This window comes from Apteryx mantelli, chromosome 14, assembly GCF_036417845.1.
Source record: "Apteryx mantelli isolate bAptMan1 chromosome 14, bAptMan1.hap1, whole genome shotgun sequence".
Taxonomy (NCBI): domain Eukaryota; kingdom Metazoa; phylum Chordata; class Aves; order Apterygiformes; family Apterygidae; genus Apteryx; species Apteryx mantelli.
The window spans coordinates 14,166,821-14,185,562 of NC_089991.1; the positions used below are offsets into that span (position 1 = coordinate 14,166,821).

The 18,742-nt window shown below is 38.5% G+C and overlaps 1 protein-coding gene across 1 annotated transcript in view; it reads right to left on the bottom strand.

Moving 5' to 3' along the window:
• Positions 1 to 5,299: 5,299 nt before the first annotated feature.
• The window catches only part of CCNJL (cyclin J like), a 28,563-nt gene continuing 15,120 nt past the window's right edge, over positions 5,300 to 18,742 (bottom strand). The window contains exons 4-6 of the mRNA XM_013953660.2: positions 9,903 to 10,202; positions 8,919 to 9,078; positions 5,300 to 7,695 (exon numbers count right to left, since the gene is read on the bottom strand). Of these exons, the coding sequence (XP_013809114.2) occupies positions 7,254 to 7,695; positions 8,919 to 9,078; positions 9,903 to 10,202 (902 nt within the window). The 3' untranslated portion in view covers positions 5,300 to 7,253. The remainder of the gene's footprint in view (positions 7,696 to 8,918; positions 9,079 to 9,902; positions 10,203 to 18,742) is intronic.

Genomic DNA, 18,742 nt, shown 5'->3' on the forward strand with positions numbered 1-18,742 from the left:
TGCATTACAAACATGAAGAATTTTTTCAGAGTAATATTATTCCCAGCATTGGTACTTACTCAGTTCCTAAAGATCTGACAAAAAAGCCTCATAAAAATCATAAGACACAAAGAGCATTTAGTGATGGTTGCTCTAGTTCAAATGTTTCAGGATATAATTGATACTTGGCATACTCAAATGTTGTCTACCAACTACTTAATAGGTCTCTTCAGCTTCGGACTAGAGAATAGGACAGTACTCTGCCCAAGGCTTATATCAAAATACAAGACCTGAGGAAAGTCTTCTACCTCATTGCTGGTTGCATGGAAGAAATTCAGGAGCTTTAAAACAAATAAAATTGGTTAACCAATCATTAAAACGTGCTTTTATCAGTTCTAAAGCATTGATTTTCTCAGAATACTGCTATCATGGTTACTTTGTTCTCATCAGTACAGTCTCTTGACTCAAGTACTTGGGGGACATTTAAGGTTTTGCAGACTGGTTCTTGGGGAGAAGTTGGAGTCTGTTGCTTCTTTAATGCAATCTTGCTTATTTACAAAGAACGCTTATGAAAACCTCTTTTCTTGAATACAACAAGAACTAAATAGGCACACTTTTGGGGTTCACAGTTCCGAATCATTTTAATCAGTATCTGGTCCACAAAGCTTTCCCTTTCCAGAGACCCACTGTAAAGTGCTTTTTCCAGCTGTCTCTTGCCTTCTGGATACTTGATCTAGCTAATCGCAAACACCATTTGCTAATCGGTAACTAGCCCAGGGCATGTGTCCGGTGTACACAAAAGTTCATTTTCTGATAGGCCATGTACATGACTAATAATCCCAATCATTCTGGGTATCTTAATTTAAAAAAGGCTCTTAGCTGCTTTTTCCGTTTCTTCTCAATAGAAACACAGTTTCACACAGGCTCTATAAGTCACCAGTTTGCCAGAACAGGCTGCACATAGTTTATGACCAAGTGTTGCTCAATGTTTTATTTTGTTTCCAAGTACTCTGTTAGAAAGCATGGTGCTGAACCCTAACCTGGAGAAGCATGAATCCAATTTGAAACCTCTTCAATCTTAGAACATTCTTTTGATACATACAACAAATACATCTTCTAATTTAACAAAATTTTGTTGAAATTAAATCTCTTCAGTCATATTGGTGAACAACATAAGCACCACTAATTTTTTCTTCTTCCTCTTTCAACAAGAACACTCTCTTTGGATTCTACTTTCCCTACCTGTAGCCTTGATTTTGTTGAAAGCAACACTGAGCAAAACTGTCAAAATAAATCACCATCACAACATCCCAGGGCTGCAAAGTCAGCCCTTTAGCATGGGTCTTCTGGAGCGTACACTGAGACATTCTGCCAGCTGCAGAAACTTTTGCTTAATTTCACAGATAGCTGTCTGAAAACTTAAAACAATGCTGTAAATCCTAGTGAAAAGTCCTTTGGCAGACCATGCATAATGATTTTAGTTTTTCATGTGTTTCAGTGTCAGCTAACTCTCTGTTATCAGAGGGAAATAGAAAAGTCATCAGAACCACACAATAAAGCCCCCATTTTGAAGTTATTGAAGTTTGTGCAGGGAAGGGAAGCAACCCCTGTCATCATGACTCTGAATGACTAGAATGTGATCATAAGATACTTTGGGTAAAATATGGAACTTAGAATTACAAGAAATGCATTACATTTAGACACATGCTCAAAAATATATTTGCTAAGTGGAACAAGCTATGAAGAGGTGAGAAATTCTTACTACATCAAGCATCTCAATGGAAAATTGAATTGACACAGATTGCTCTTGTACTCATTGGTAAGTCAGTATGTTTTCTTCAGAGTAAAATTAACTTCAATGAATGTAAGATAAATAGGCTTTTCCAGTCATTTAAGGGATACAGATATATAGGTTTCTATGAAGATTAGTGGGGGGAAGGCAAATTTGTTATCAAAAGAACTTTTAAACCCCCAAAACTTCAATTATGGAAAAAATATTTGACCAAATTTTCGAAGGAAAAAAGCAACATATCAGACTACTCATGCTGGCCCTAAACAAACTAGTGTTAAGGAACAACATCAAGAGGGATATAGTTTTAAAAAGCGGGGGAGAGGGGAGGTAGTTTTGTTTTATCTGCTCATCCAATTAACAGGTCACAGCTAGCTGACTAGAGAGGTAACCACTCCTCATTCTCACTGTATTAGTCATAGCTTTCATCCACTTAATTTTTCATTAGTCTTCTCAAAGATTGGACTATTTTGTCTAAATCAAATGTACTCATAAGAATCTGCTCCAAAAGAGAAGATGATGATATCTGGTCATCCACTGCTTTGAAAACAAAATGGAAGCAGCCAAATGCCATTAATTCCAGTTCTAAACGTGATTATATTCACTGTTGTGTAACTTAACTGGCACTTTTTTCCTTTCACATTCTGCATCCAATAAAGTAGTTATTGCCATTAGACAGACACCAAAAACTTTAAAAGAAGAATGGGATTTTATCTAGACTTTCTAGAAAATTTTATACTTTGCTACAAATCCAGTTCTACAACTTTCAAATTCAAAAATAGGAAAGGAACACATTAACATGAAGGTCCTTTTACCGCCACCAAGCTTTCACTACTGAAAGCATTGGCAATTATTATGTTCTATTTTCTGGCAAAGCTATAAAAAAAGAGAACACTTTTAAAACCTGACAGTAACCTGTTGCAGGAAATACGTTTGTTGTGCACGGACTTTTATGCTGGTTTAGTTACTTGAAATCCACACATTTTGTTACCAAGCAATGACAGTAGCCAACATGAAAGTTTACAAATTCAGCACTACCGATGCTTTCATGGTTCCATCTAGACAGCTACTAAATGCAATAATCAATCCAGCAAAACCTCTGTGCATTTTGTGCTGCATGACAATTTCTTCTATTCCTAAACTAACTATTGTCCCTGACTACAGATCTGCTGCTGCTCTGAAAGGGCAAACAAAAGCTCTATGTGTTGTTGTGGGAGCTTGATGCTTACTGTCCAGGCATCCTAAGTGACCTTGATCTATGATATTCCGAAAGCTACAGTCTGCTATTTACTTTGCCTTCCAAAGAGTGCCCCTCTGTTGTCTCTTTTGGCCAATGAATAAGGCAGATATTGTAAAGTTTTTCACTGAGGAAGGCCAGTTCAGTTCCTAAATTCTGGATGAAGGCAGAAACATCAGAGACTACAAAGCCCTCTTACAGGTTTGTGAACCATTCAGGAACATGGGTAATAACACACAAGAGGAAGAAGGGGAGGAATCTGAATACATACTAGAAAAGCTTTGCTGCCACTCTGCCCTGCCCATTGGAAGTCTTGTGATGTGCTGAGCAAGAATAAGTAAAAGCTGTTGTCTGAACAGCATAATATATCCCACCAAAAATGCTAAATTAACTCTGTTATTTAACTTTGCGTGATTCCTTGATCCAGTTCACTTTCTGATCCACAAGCAGTGGTAGCAGCACAGCACAGGGAACAACTTTGAATGGAAATTAGAAGGAGCAAATGTTGTCTTTGTAGTCCTTCTAGTACACTTAAAACATTTGGTAGCCTCACAGAGCAGGCTTAGAAGAACAAGCACAAACTACTTCCCACTCCATTGGTCTGTGGGTATTTGTTGGTTGGTTTCTTTTGGGGGGTCGGGGGGAGGCAGAAGGGAAGGTGAGAAGCAGAGATGCTTTCACATGGGGAAAAAGTTCAGTTGAGGACATTTTTTAGGCTTGTCTTGAAATGGCGGCATAGAAAGCGAAATAAACAGCCCGAAGGGTGCTTGTCAAAATCATCAGTGTTTGGGAGACATTTACTAGTATCTAGAGACACTTCTCAGGAAGAACAACACTAAGCTACATTTTATTAAGCAACAATTTGCATGTGTGATTGATTGATGAGTTGATTAAACTGATCAAAGGGCATTATATCAACTTTAATGGAAATCATTCTCTACAGTACTTAAGACTTGATAAAACAGAAGGATCAAACTGTATTTGCAAAGTAGCCACAGCTACTAAGTTGTGACTCTCTCACAAAATGGAGGTTATACTTCTCCTTGTTTTAACCAGCAAGCTGCAGCTCTAAGATCTTTAAACAAGTTCATTTTAATCTTTGAAGTCTGATTAACATCAGAAGACCTTTTTCTATCTATATCCCTGCTGGGGCTCTTGTCAGGACTCATTAATACCTCTTTTTTATATTAATGTCAGCTTTCTCATTTGCTTGGTTACCTCTGCAACTCCCTCCCATCTAGGGAGGTTACTAATGCCATATCCTGTTTTGTAAATTAAGCTTCTCTCTTTCCATTCCCACCCAGATCTCTCTGAATTTGCTTTTGCAGCAGCTTTTATTACTTCATATGAAGTCTGCTAGGGAAGTACAAGTTAATCGGCTTGTAAAAGTTCTGATCTATGCACAGGCTGCAACTGACAGCATCAAACAGCACAAGCATGAGGTAGATGTTTTGCACCCATTCCTTTTTTTAAAAAGGAACTCGGCTTTGCATGCACCTCTGCAACTCCCTCCAAGACTAACTAACTAACTGTGGCAAAATAATGTTTAGAAAAATGTCTTTAGGTTGTCTGAACTCTTCCACATTTTCTCTTTCTGAAGAGGTGTGCCTTCACACAAGAAATGATAGTCACATGAAAAAATATTTGTCTGAAAATTAAATGAGTGGAATTCCCAGAAACATTAAAGCATTCTGCAGAGGATGTTCAATCAAAGCAATATTAGGTCAGCTCTAAATTCTCAGAAGTCTTGTCCATCCCTTTCAGAGGCTGCTATTGGACTTTATCTGCCTCAAGTCCATAGTTGATGCAAAGCCACAAGCACAACGTAGAGAAGTCAAGGGACAATTCCTGTGTAGAACGTGCAGTCGCTAGAAGAAGGTTGAATATACAAACGCACGCTCTCCTATTCAGTCTTTTCATCTCATGAAGTAAGATGACACCCTTTGAGAAATACTGGCCACATAAGCTGGAAAAATCAGTTCCTATATTATGTCCTACCATGTCCCTGCATATTTTCCACCTATCTTTAGCCATCACCCCAGCTCACTTTATACTTCCTTATATACCAACACTTTAAACTTGGAATAGGACCTCACTTCCTATGTAGTGACCAGCTTCCTGATATTACTAATCCTTCACAGTTTGGCAAAGCCTTTTCCTGACATTAATCCTATTACTCTTCTGTTCTGTAAAACACTGTGGATGCTCAAATGATGTATTTTTAAGGTGTAGACATATCTTCTTCGTTAGTTCTTAAAAGCTAAGGAAAAACACTATAAAATTAAGAAGGCCACTTCAGTTTTATGTTTGTTTATTGGAAATTTTCATTAGGAACTTCACAAGTATTTTCACAATTAAGTGTGATATCAGTCCAAAGTATAACATGGTGCATGACCTGCATTATAAAGGTGATAAAAAACAAAAGAAAAAACACGTAAAAGTACTGCAACATATATGTGGTTCTTTATGTCTGTTGAATGACAAATTATAACTAAAAATACACTAAAACCTTCTGAAAATAAAGTTTAGTATAAATATAAAACCAGCAGAATAAGCGATGAACTAAATTCTCTAAACTTCTTGACTCATTTCTGAAGAGCACTGCCTCTTCCCTTACAGTTCGCATTTTTTTAAAAAATGAAACTTTCAAAAAATTCTTCTAGCCTGCTGCTTGGAGGAAATGTATTACCACCATACCAAAAACTGCATTCTGGTAAGACAGTTACACAAGCACACATTAGCGTGCAGGCTAATTTTTCCCCTCCACCCTAAAACACCCTTAAAAACAGTTTTCTAAAATTACAATTCAAAACAGCACTGACTGACATGTGACTTTGAAAACCTGCCTCAAGTCAGTAAAACATATTGCACGTTACCTGTATTGCTGTCCTGAGAACCTTAAAACAAACAAACAATACTGCCTTCAAAGAAATTCACAATAGTGGTTGCATATCAAAACCAGAATTTCACATCTGCAGAAGTCTGTTCCTTGTAAATATCCACATTACTATAAAGGAAAAGGAAAAGGAAAAGGAAAAGGAAAAAAGGAAAAGGAAAAACTACAAAGAATTTTTTGAGCCAGCATCTCCGGTTTCAGCTAAAAAGGAAACCTTTGGATATGCAACAGTAGGTGTGTCCATTGCAAAGCAGCAATGTGATCTTTAGTTTACCAGCTATATTTTCAATAGAGTGCCAAGATGCTATTTGAAAAAATCATTATCTAGCTCTGTAATCAAACAAACTCTAATTTCAACTGTAAAGTTAGCCAGTTCCCTATCTCTGCCTCCATTAGCACAAATTCCTCTCTCCTGAGCTTGAACTTCTGCCACAAGACATTAAGCCCAAAAGATGAAATAACTGAAGGCAATGAACCTCTTTCAAGAGTTTTTTCCCAAGAGGATTTCTTCAAGTAATATTAAATCCCTGATAAAGCTTGTAAACAATTTTACTAACAATAGTCTCCAGTCTCAAAAAGCAGCAACATGTTAAAGATCTAAACGATGATTTAAGATTGAGGTTTTTTTGATAAGCGAAGACAGAGCAATGTTCTGTTCAGCAGCACCACATCTAGATTCCAAGTGGGTTTTTTAAGGCAAAAATGATTTCAGTGGTCTTCTGGCCTGTTTTTTCCCCCCTTTTTTTTCAAGTCTTACTCCTAAACTATCACTCCCGCTCAAAGAAAACGGAAAGTGTTCTACACATTGATTTCTGCAGAGAATAACAGTATTAACATCTAAGCGACATCCTTTTTCAGTATATTTTTAGTAGAAGCTTCTAGTAGTATAAGCTGCCATTGTTCAAGAGATGTGTCCCTAGGAAAGTGTGAGTACTACACGTCTTCCAAGAACATCCTCTAACTGCACGGCTCCTTAGCCAGAAATCTGACAAGCACTCCAGCCTGAAACAACTCTTCAGCACAAGCTTTCAGCAAACTCTGACAAGTCACTAACTGAAGACTAGCAGGAAGTAATTTCCATAGGGTTTCTATGCAGGTGACTTTCAAAGTGACATTAAGTGAGGTATGCTATTGCATTTCTATTTCTCTCTCTCATTAACAGCCAAAAGTACAATCCTTGACAGAAAGGCACCCATTTTCCAGTGATCAATGGATCCAGATCAACGTCATGCGAATGAGCAAGTTGTAAGGATTCTGTTCCTTTATGGTTTTCATTCAGATAAATATTTTGGCTCACACACAGGGTTGTTAGCTTCTGTTGATATCGCCTTTTTTTTCCCCACCATCAATACTTAACTGTCAAAACACCCAGCTGCATGAGAGTGATGACCACTGAAGTAGCTACTGCCATAAGCCATGGAGATGCAGTGTCTGGGCTCTGTTCCCATGGCCACCTGCATAGCAGTAGGCGTTTGGATGGGCAGAGTCTGGGCAGATGGCTGAAGGCTGGCCTGAAGAGCAGCGTAAGAGCACAGTGAGCTGTTAGCACTCCCAGCGAGCAGGCTGCTGGGCCTCTGCGCCTGTAAGGAGTCACGATAAGCAGAGCACAAATCTTGCACTGGTGACTGAAACTGGGGAAGAGTAGCTGAATGTTGGGCTAAAGGGTGATAGCTGGATTGCTGAAATAGGACTTGAGTAGTGGTTTGATGGCTCAGATTTCCCATTACTTGCTGTTGTTGTATTGTTACTTGCTTTTTTATGTTACTAGCTTCTTTGACATCATTCTTGTAATACCTGAAACAAATTATATTTACAATTATCAGAGAGAGAAGTTCTTAGATCTTGCATATATCCCAAAGTTTTCACCAGTGAGGCTACACCATCAGCTTTTTGGCCCTTGCTATATATAATAAATCTTGATTACTTTCATCTATGGGAACCCTTACTCCAGATCTCCAAGAATAAATTGCACGAGTCTCTACTGAGGAAGTTGTCATTGAACTATGGATCAGGCCCTTGATAGATTAACACCATCAGCAATAAACCCACGTTACTTTGCTATCACAATTCATTTCTAACTATCCTGGTGGGATCATCAGGCACTAACAACAGGTTTATAGATCATTTTGCATCATATTTATTTCAAGGATGGAATGAATCTTGGAACCTTAAGTCCACAATATAAAGAAATTCTAAAATACACTGCATAGGTATTGGCAGAGTATTAAGGTGAATAACTATGAGGGAACAAGGGAAATTTTAGTTAGATATTAGGAAAAAGCATTTTCACCATGAGGATGATCAAACACTGGAACAGATTGCCCAAAGAGGTTGGGAAAGCTTCATTCTCGGACAGAGTGAACACTTGGAAAAGGTCCTGAGCACTCTGATTTAACTTCAGAGTTGGCCCTGCTTTGAGTAAAAATTCTGGAAGTCACCTCCAGGGTCCAACATCCCTCCCAATCTAAATCAGTCTATATATATATATATATATATATATATAAAATATATATATAAAATATTTTTTACAATTATTATTTTCTGTTAGGACTTATATGTGCTCATATATCAGGCCAGTATTGAGGCACTGTAGGCATGTCCTTTGCTGGAGAAAGGAGCAAAGAATAGTGCTGGAATGTCTCTCCCTGCTGCATTCCTGATGTTAGGGATACACTGGTGTCTCTCTGCAGCAAGTTATTTTGCATGTACAATGAGAACACAAAGGCAAGAAAGCTTGCAGCAACCATCTGTAAAAGCTTCCAAACAATCACATAAGGAACTGGTACAAGAAGACCTAATGAACACTGAACTCTGCTCTCCTTCCCCCATTGCAAATATTGTTAAAATACAGAATTTAGTAAAATCACCTGCTCTTCTCCTTTTATTCCTCTCTCTAAAGATGGAGATGTACCAATATATTAATTATAGCTAAATAAACACCATACAGATATATATTTTTAAAACTATTATTAACATCTTACTAAGAGCATGACAGGTTACTCAAATTCTGATCTTACATGAGCATCATTTCAATGCATTGGGCAAGATGCTCCCAGGAGTAAGATGTTAGCAATTCAAGCTGTGTTGTCCAGGCAGGAGAAATCTGCATACAGATACGTGAGGCGCACACACAAGCTGCAGCAATCAAAGATGGACGAAAAAGAAGAAAAGTGTGATCTATAAAAAAAAAGCAGGGATTATACTCTTACTAATCACTGCAGTGAGCCTATTATGTATATAAATGGCAAAACAGGACAAAGTTAAATCCTCAACTTTGTTCCGCACATCTCAGAGCATTAACTCATTCCCAGAAAGTCTCTCAAAATTGGATGAAGCTTTCCTGAAGATCTCTGTACTACTTGTCTGTACTACTATAAAGGTTTCATTATAGTTTTTTAATTTCAGAAAAAGCCATAAAATACACTATGCTGAAAACTGTCATTTGGTCTCAACTGAACCAAAGTCAGGTATTGACATGCACACATACATTTACATTAGTGTTGAAACTGGCTTACAAGGACGCTGCAGTTCATTGCCTCTCATATGGACAGATATTGGAAGCTGTGCTGCAAACCAAATCCTTAAAAACCATCATTATTTCATGTCATACAGAATAGGACACAACCTTCCAAAATCAAGACTCCATACATGGAACTGCATGACAGATTGTGCCTGTAACTGACTGACAGTAGTTCACAGAGGTGGCAGGTCAAAAGTTGGTCCCTCTTTCTGACAGGCTCTCCAGTTAGAGTTCTAGGCTAAAGAGAAGAACAAACAAAAATACACCTCACCTAGAGATTTCTAAAAGGTGACGAGGTTTATCCTCAAAAAGAGGACAACATGCCACCTGCCATCTGTAACAACTCAAAAGTGAGATACTGTTCTGCACAGATAATTTTGTGCAATCCATATTATGACAAGTTTTTAAGCCCTTATTTCCCTTCAGATTTTTGCCTTTTGGCAAATGGAAGATCATTCTAGCATAAAATTAAGCCTTTTACCTTGCACTGAGAAATCAAGGAAGTAATATGCATATGTATCCATGAAAGGTTTGACTTTGGTCAGGGAGGTGATCGGCCAGCCATTGTGAAGGTCATTCTCACCAACGGAAGCAAAGAGGTAGTAGTCGATGTAGTGTGCTGGTGTGGGCAGGCAGAGGTTCCAGTTGAAGTTTTCCAAAAGCAGCAGTTCCATTCTGAGCAAATCTTTCTTGTTCAATACCACGTTCACGCTGTACATATACACCAGGTTGTTTAAGTGCTCCAGCTTTGGAACTCGATCTTCTTTTTCTTCAAATTTGCCTGCCGGAAAAGGTGCTTTTCAGATAAGGCTTATGGTTATGATCAAATGTCCAAAAACCAACAAAGAATACTTCTAAAACCAGAAAGTCTGATCATGAAAGGTGCTTTTTAAAGATGAGCAAAAGAGGGACAGAAAAGTACAGTGACACAAGTAGGAAAAAAGTCACCAGACTAGTCGGCATATTCCCCTATCTTTTTTATGATTTTTTAAATTGCTTATACAAAACCAAGACTAAGACAAACTTATTGGGATAGTTGAGCAGTGGGCCTGAAAGAGTCCAAGAAATGTAAGTTTCAGTAAGACCCATAATTTCATAAACATGAATCTATATACTTTAGTACTCTGAACACAGGTATATTTTTGAAACGGAGCAGCCCAAACAACTTATTGCAAGTTTAAGTATCCATCTGCTTTTTGCTCATTAAGCATTTCCTTTCTTCTTCAGGAAGGAGCATCTCCACTTTGCAGCCACCTTGAATTAGATCTATTGCATCTACTTAATGCTGATGTAGCTATTGAATGTTTGTTAAAAATTTTACAGAAACAGATGCTACAATTCATTAGCATTTTTATTCATAGCAAAAAGTTTGGCACCAGAATCTGAGAGATGCTAATACATTCCTATAGGAAAAGTATTTTAATATGAAAAGAAAGAAACTGTTCTCATTTCAAGATAGAGTTTTACACTATGCTGGGTTTTAGAAGCAAGTAGAAATCTATCATTAACCTGTATTTGAAGAGAGAGTTGTCTTTTAGGTTACAAATTGTCTGATACATAACTTTTCAGAATGAAAGTCTGTCATCATATACCCTGTTAAACCCTTTCATTACAATGATCTTAAATAAAATGTCCAAGTCTGAATTAAACATTCATTATTTAAACACAAAGAATAAAAATGCAAGTTGTAAGACTATCTTAGAATATACTGTAATTATAACTCAAGTTGAGCACTATGGATTTATATATGTGTACACAGAAGTTTTTTATTATGACCTCTTTAAGTTATGATACACAAGTCACACTCTTCTCCAAAGACCTTTTTGAATATATTACATGCTTAAACAATAAACAACACTAAACTTGATATATATCTTTGTTTAAAAAGTTTTTCTATGGGGAAGAGTTATCCTGTCTGCTGCTACTTCATCCTGGGGTGAAACCCACCATCTTTACAAGTGCAAACACCTTCCCACAACACCTTGCCTGCCTGCCCCCACATCATTCACCATTCTTTCACAGAAGCTCAAGGAAGAGTTCACTACTTTGCTGGACAGAGATAAGGAGGTAAAAATCCTTTAAAAAAAAAAAAAGGGGGGGGGGCTAATGCTTGCAGAGAAATGCCTTATTTTCTCTCTTTTTGTCTGTCCTCAGCTGGTAAAACCGGCACATACAGGCAGCAGCTCATTGCAGAAGGAGAGTAGTAGCTTTAGACCAGTGTAGAAGTAGGGTACACCCACATCATCACAGGCCTGTGAGTTGTGAGTGAAAATAGGGTGAGAAGTTCCATCCTCTACAGCTGTCTATCTTGTTCCTGCTACAGAAACATTGCAGCTACTTACATAACAGCTGGCAAACCAGTACAAATATACCCAAAGTGCATGGTGTGGAAAATCAAAATCAATGCTTGTCTCGCTACATTGGGCTTATGAACTGCGATGGCATTTTTGTTATCCCAGTTGAAACTGAGAGGTTGAAGACAAGTGAGGCAGCTTCCACCAGACAGTAGATGACACCGCAGCCATCCCAAATTAAGCCATGCCTGTTCAGGGATGAAAGGCCCCAGAAACACCCTAAAAACATTCCAATTGAGAGTCTTCATCTTCAGAGAATAGAGTAGTTCCCATAGGTGGAGAAGTTAAGAACTTATTACATTTTGGTGTATTAAACTAGGTTTGCTATGAAGTATTTTAAACTAAACACTCAAGGGACTTTTTTTTTTCTCTTCAGTTTTTGAAAACAGAATGCCAAATTCTTGCCAAAATGCCCAGTAATATGATGACTTAGAGAAAACATCTGTCAGATTGCAAACTTCCTTTTGGATACAGGGTCAGCTTGTCTTCTCTCAGCCCTTACATAGTCTTAACCCATGGCAGGAGAAGCCATTCCTGTCATTTCACAAGCATACAAATGAATGCAAGTTAAAAGATGACTACTTAGAGATAGAACCAGACTCTGCTATACTATAAGCAACTAGCATAACCTCAGATATCTCTGAAACAGAACTGTGATGACCAATTTGAATACTAGGCTATATAAAGCCTTTAGTTTTATTTTATACCTATGTCTTACAATAGACATACTCCAAGAGTATGTTACCTTCATACCAAGGTAACCTGGAAGTCACAGTTCCCTCACGCATTCCTTCATCAAAATTATTGGGGGGGGGGGGGGGAGGATAATAGGCAGCTTGAGAAGAAGTAGTTAAGTAAAGTTTTAAAACTAAAATCCCAGTAATTCCAAATCTGAGTTCTTTGCTTACCATAACAGTTCTCCTACACCATCTCTCCTTCTCAAGTCATTTTAAAAGCCAGTTTTCTGACAGAACCTGAAAGGGGTTTGCTAAAAGGCATTCAGTCAAGTGTGAAGAAAGAATGCCGTTTGGGGAATGCACAGCAGCAAAGGAAGATCTAATATTGAGAAAGAAAACTCCTTTGGGTATGTCGTTTGGAAGCTAAATGCACATTCTACAAAAAGGAAGACATTAAAAACCCTCAGGCAACGCCACCTTTGCCCTTGCTGCTTCAGAATTACTCTTTGTTCCTTCCTGTCTTGGAGGGCCTCATTAGCTAGGGTCACTGAGAGGCTAGGAGAAGTACACTGTAACCAAGTGATTAACATAAATAATTCCTATGGGATTAGGAGAAAATATACATTTTCAGGGTCAAGACAGCTGAGCAGAGGCCCCCCCCTCCCTTTTTTTTTTTAAGGCTGCATTTACCAGCCTATGGAACTGCAAGAGTCTCTAAAATAACTCAGATTTTCAAAGCAGTTGAAGTGTTGTCAGAAGAGGAAAAAAAAAAAAAAAAGGAGGAAGAAAAAGCAGCAATATCAGATTTGATTCCCAAGAGTAGACCTATCAGTAAGAAAGCAACAGTGTTACCTTGCTGCAAACCTAAGAAAGCACTTAAGTATTCTTAAATTCACAGTATTATCAAAGCAAAGATGACCTATCTACTACCCTTGCCTTGTTCAAGAGCTAGTGACAATCTAATAATAATAATAATAATAATAATAATAATGCATAATTCCAATACTGCTTAGATAACTTCCTTGCTACAAAATCCAAACCCACTATTCTGGAACATGGCTATTTAGTTATTGTTCCTCTTTGGTCTTGAAAGCATATATCCCACAACTAATTCATGCTTCAGGGGTCCTTCCATCCCTTCTACAAGGGTCCTCCTTTACCAAGAGAGAGTAATTGACCAAATATTAGCACATCACATAACTTCAGAGTATTCTTGTCAAATCTAAAAATAATTTAAAACAGTACAATACCAGAAAATTATTTTAAAAGGAAGTAAGTTCTTGCTATCCATTTAGGGTAGCAACTCCATCCAACAAAGTCTCCAGTGAATTAAAAACCCAACAGAATTTTCTGTACTATTACCAGCTTAACATTTTCTTAGCACATTAAAAGATGAAGTTTCTTTGAGCCAGTTCAGATATCACAGGTATGGAATGCATTAAAAGTCTATCAGAAGTGTGCATAGAGCAGTCACGCCACCATAAAGGAGCATAACAATAACAATGAAAAACAAAATCCAGCCATCACATGAAGTAAAACAAGAAAGGAGTACAGGGATGCTATCAATGAAAACCTTTAGAATTCAGGAGTCCATATACAGGTTCACGAATCTCCATCATCTGTATTTAAAACTGTTTAAGAAAAAAAAGCTTGAGAGAAAAATTAACCCTTTGTTTCTTTCACAGAATGATGTTACAGCCTGATACAGATCTTTAAAGAGGATACTGGCCAAAGTAGGAGAAACTGCCACATGCCCAGGAAACTAAGGATGAGATCTATCATTCTCACTTCCACAAGTTCTAGTTCCTTCTTTCTTTCCACTCAACCTTGGACATTTCCATAGGTCAGACAGTAGTCAGGAGATCAGACTCACCACAGTACTTCTGGGAAGGTATCGTGCCAACACAGGGCAAAGTTGTTTGCTTTAGTCAAGATAATTTTTCTGTTAAAGTTAAGACTAATTGACAAAATCAAAGTTTAGTGATTTAAGATTACTGAATATTTATTACTACCTTTCCCTTCTCCTTTTCAACACTCTTAGTTCCTAGCTTTGTTGTCAAATATAACAGTGGCCACTGCAGCAGACTGGAGATACTGAATATAAATGTATCTAGATATGTTGAAGACAGACTCTAAAATTCTGAGCTGGAGGGGGGTGAAGAGTAACCATGTCCGAAGTTTCATGTCAAATGAACTGTGAAATCTGAGGATATGAGCTACTTTACAAAGCAACGTACCAGCAATTTGATCACCTTTACTTTCTCTATTCAACTTTGATTTAAACACCTCACTTCTGAATTTACTGAGTACTTTGGATCTATTTTGAATTTGGAATCTGGAGAAGACAGGAAAAGTTACTTCATTGCATCAGACCAAAGAGATCTGAGGCAAACTGGGCAAGGGTAAATTTAACATGTTTTAAAATACAATTTGTCCTTTTCCAGTTCATTTTCTTCCATAATTTAAAAATATCAGAATATATTATTCCTAATTTTATTACTTTAGCATCATACCAGAAATTCAGATTCTATTTACAGAATGTTTATGCTCAGAAAACCAGGGTCTCCAGCACAATTACTTCAAGAATATTAAAGACTCAAACAAGATTGTTGCAAGTCTAGCACAGACCAAACAAATAACACTGACTGGTTTATCAACACCACCCTTTTTTTTTTTCTCTCTTTTTTTTTTTTGGCAGGGGGTGAGGGAAGGGGTGGGGATAAATAAATAAAAAAAATGTTTCAGCTCCATTTTCAGCTGGAGTTTATAAGAATTGTGTATTCATGTCATTTACATGCTTTTGAAATGCCACTGTAGATGCCTCAAATTATTTTTGCTGTTGTGTTGAGAGCTCCTGTTACTGATAAAGCCATTTAACTTGTCACTGTTGGCCTCAAAATTAGTTGTGTTTTAAAATGACAAAAATCTTAGGTCTTTAAAGGAATGTTTAATTTAAGAACTACCTGGATGCTGCAGGTGTTTTACACAAGTAGGCCTGAGGTTAGAAGATTGACTAAAACAAGATGAACATAATGGAGGTTAACTTTGCTTTGTGTCTCTGACCTTTTTGTAAAATCCAAATAGATGGGGACAGCACACTACCTGGGACATTTTTTAAAAGTCCGTGTAATGTTACTGTAAATAACAATACACACATTTTCAACTTACTGTAGCCCATGTTCTGTCCCACACTGAATTTTACAATCAGATCCCCATCTTCCCCGCCCCAGGAATGAAAAAGCATGCTCCAAGTTAGACAGAGACACTTTCTGTTTAGATGAATGAAAGCCTGAGCAAGTGCTGTTGCCAAGAGGAGTAGTCTTAAGTTATAAAGAGCACATTGCATCAGTTCATTTATCACAAGAGGATCAAAACAACCTATCCATCCATGCCAGCTTTTAACTAAGAAGAAATAAAGGTTTAAGAGGGGCATTACAGCTGTCAGAGGTACCTGGAAGTACTGATTCACCCACTGTAGGAAGCAGGAGCTGCTTGGCACACCTAGCTGCACAGCACGTGGTTCAGAGTGTTTACTGGCGTTTACTGGGTGGATGGCCTTCCCAGGGATTTATATGGGCGCCAAAATAAAAGCAGGACATGCAGGCAATTTGTTTTATTACATTTTCAGAGTCCTTGAAAAGGAGGAGGAACAAGGAGTGCCAATTTAAGGAGTCATTAAAATGTAAGTACTCTGTCCCACAAACAATTAAAATCAATCTAAAAGAAGCACAGACCAGTCAAACTCATCTAGCCCAGCACACAGGAAAGACCGAAAGGCTACATGTGGTACACAGCTGAAGGATTAGTTTTCTTTACTACTACGCTGTTCCAAAAGGTGTTAAAACAAACTTCTGAGATTCCTTCTCCTGCCACCTCCAAGTACAAACACAAGTTCTAACCGTCCTCTAAGCAAGGCAAAAAAGACACAGCCAGTATTTTAGAGATTCTCAGCTTAATTCCTTTTTCTGCAGTTTCTTGCTGAGTGAGCAGTCAGGGATTGTTCATTTGCCTGTACAATATCTAGCACACATGCAAATCACTCAGCTCAGGGCACCTTCATATAGTAAAGTTTAATTATTGCTAAAGAAAATATCCTGTCCATGTTACAGCACCAGAAAAATGAAAAATTTAAAACCACAAGCTGAACATGTGTTGCATTATTCTATCTCCTGGACTGTCTGCATCATTGTGTTTTTATTAAAAATAAGTAGCTCAGCTGCTTTTTCCAGAACAGTTCCTGCTGATGATAGTGGGAGCACAAACGGAGAATGGATCACCAAGCACAGTCCAATGGAAACACTCCTTGAGGGTTGACAACAGCTCCACATACTCAGTGGGGAATTACATTAGAAAGGATTATCCATGCCCTAAACTCAGCCCAGTTAGTACTACTGTCTTTCTCTCTCGCTCTAATTGCTTTTATTGTGCCCAGGTAGCTCAGCTACTGGAATATCCACTTCACTGGATTTTTAATCCACTGGAGGACTAAAACATTGGGCAAAATAAAGCCAAGCCACAAGAAAGTTAACAGAGTACTTTGTAAAGCAATGAAGCACTATATATACTGAACAGTGAATTAGCTTTGCTTAAAACAATACTGAAATATAAGAACTGTTGTGTCTCCATAGCAGCAGAACCCTCTTGAGGAAGAGCAGCCGTAAGAACTCGAATGGCAGGAACACACAAAGCAGCCCGAACGGCTCACAGATGGAGAGCCCTTGCTTTTATTCAGATATTGAAGCACCTGCAATTGAAGGGGGTTAGCTCTTCAGGGAAGAAAGGAGCAACTTTAAGAGCAAGGTAGGATTTTATGACAACTATCAAAAGCTGCATTGCTTCAACTATACTGATACACCATGAAGGTATAGCCCACCTGTACCACAGTTACAAAATTCACAGTAGAAATAGTTGTAGTAGTTTCAAACTTACTGCCCCCAGGTGCTTGCTGTCTCCTGAGAGTTAATTGCTCCTGCAGCTGGACCAGCTGAATAGATTGTGTCAATGCATCTCACCTACTTTGGGGCAGCTGGTTTGAACAGCTTTAGGGAGGCAATTCGAGCCAAGTAGCAGTACAGCAGATGGGAAGTCCTCACATAATCCCTTTTTCCAATGGAACAGTTAGGGCTAGGGCACCTTAAAATGCCACAACCATTTTTTTGTGATAATTGCCTGACCCAGATGCTGTTTACAACACTACAGCCTGCTGCTGCTCAGCAGTGCTCCTCTGCATAGGGCTGCCTTCCCCTCAGCTCTGTCAGCTCCTCAGTTCACTTCAGGCAAACCATTACCCAGACTAGCTCAATCCACTTATTGAAACCATTTAAACATCAGCTGATTTTGTCTGGAGAAGATCAGAAATTACTCAACACACAGCTGGAGTGGGAAAGAGGGGATGCTGGGGGGAAAGGAAGGCAGTAACATTTCCAGCCAGCATAGCTGTTTGCAAAGTGAACATTCATCCATGGCCTTGGTGCTCGAGACAGCTACTCTGGCCTCTGTGCAGGTGTACTAGTAACCATCCTGGTCTAGAGCCAGCCTGAAGATGACCAGTCTCTGCTGCCCATCGTTACCCCTCACCAAAAGCCACCATCTCCCTGACCTAACAGCAGAGCAGTCAACCTGAGTAATCACTATTCTGCTTCAGGCAAGGGCAGATGGATTGTCTAGAGGAGTTAAAACTCCTGGGCTTAGTTATGATCATCTCAAAGCAGCAGGGACTGACAACCTCTTCCATTAGCACAGCTGGACCTCAGAAGGAGGTCCTCTGATTGCATACCTAGCCAAAACGTGCATATGGACTAGATCTTACTGTATTACAAAAAAATGTATAGTTTACAATTCTGGTTTGGAGCAAGCTGTTTCCTTTAATGCAAATGAAGTCAAATGATTGCTCTAAATCCATTCCTAAAGTAACTTTGTGAAGCCAATTTTTTCAGCAAGATTCCCCCCAAGCCTCCAATGACTTTCAATTCACCTCTAGACTACCGTGAATGATTTTTAGCATTCACTTTCAGGACTGATTCAGAAGAATTAGTAACTATTGATGATATTAATGAACTTCAGAGTTTTTACAGCGTAGCACCTCAGCACAGCTATCTGGCAGGAACTTCCAGAGGCCTTCTGCAAGGCCTACATTGCAAAAGAAACGTACATCTTCTGGCTAGTGAGCAACTAGATGATTTAAGGGACACACTCCCATGTTGCTCTCAACTGTAGCAAGTCCAGGCTGCAACATCACTTGGCTGCCAGCACAATTTGTTTGGCACAACATTATCTTCCCATTTCCTAAT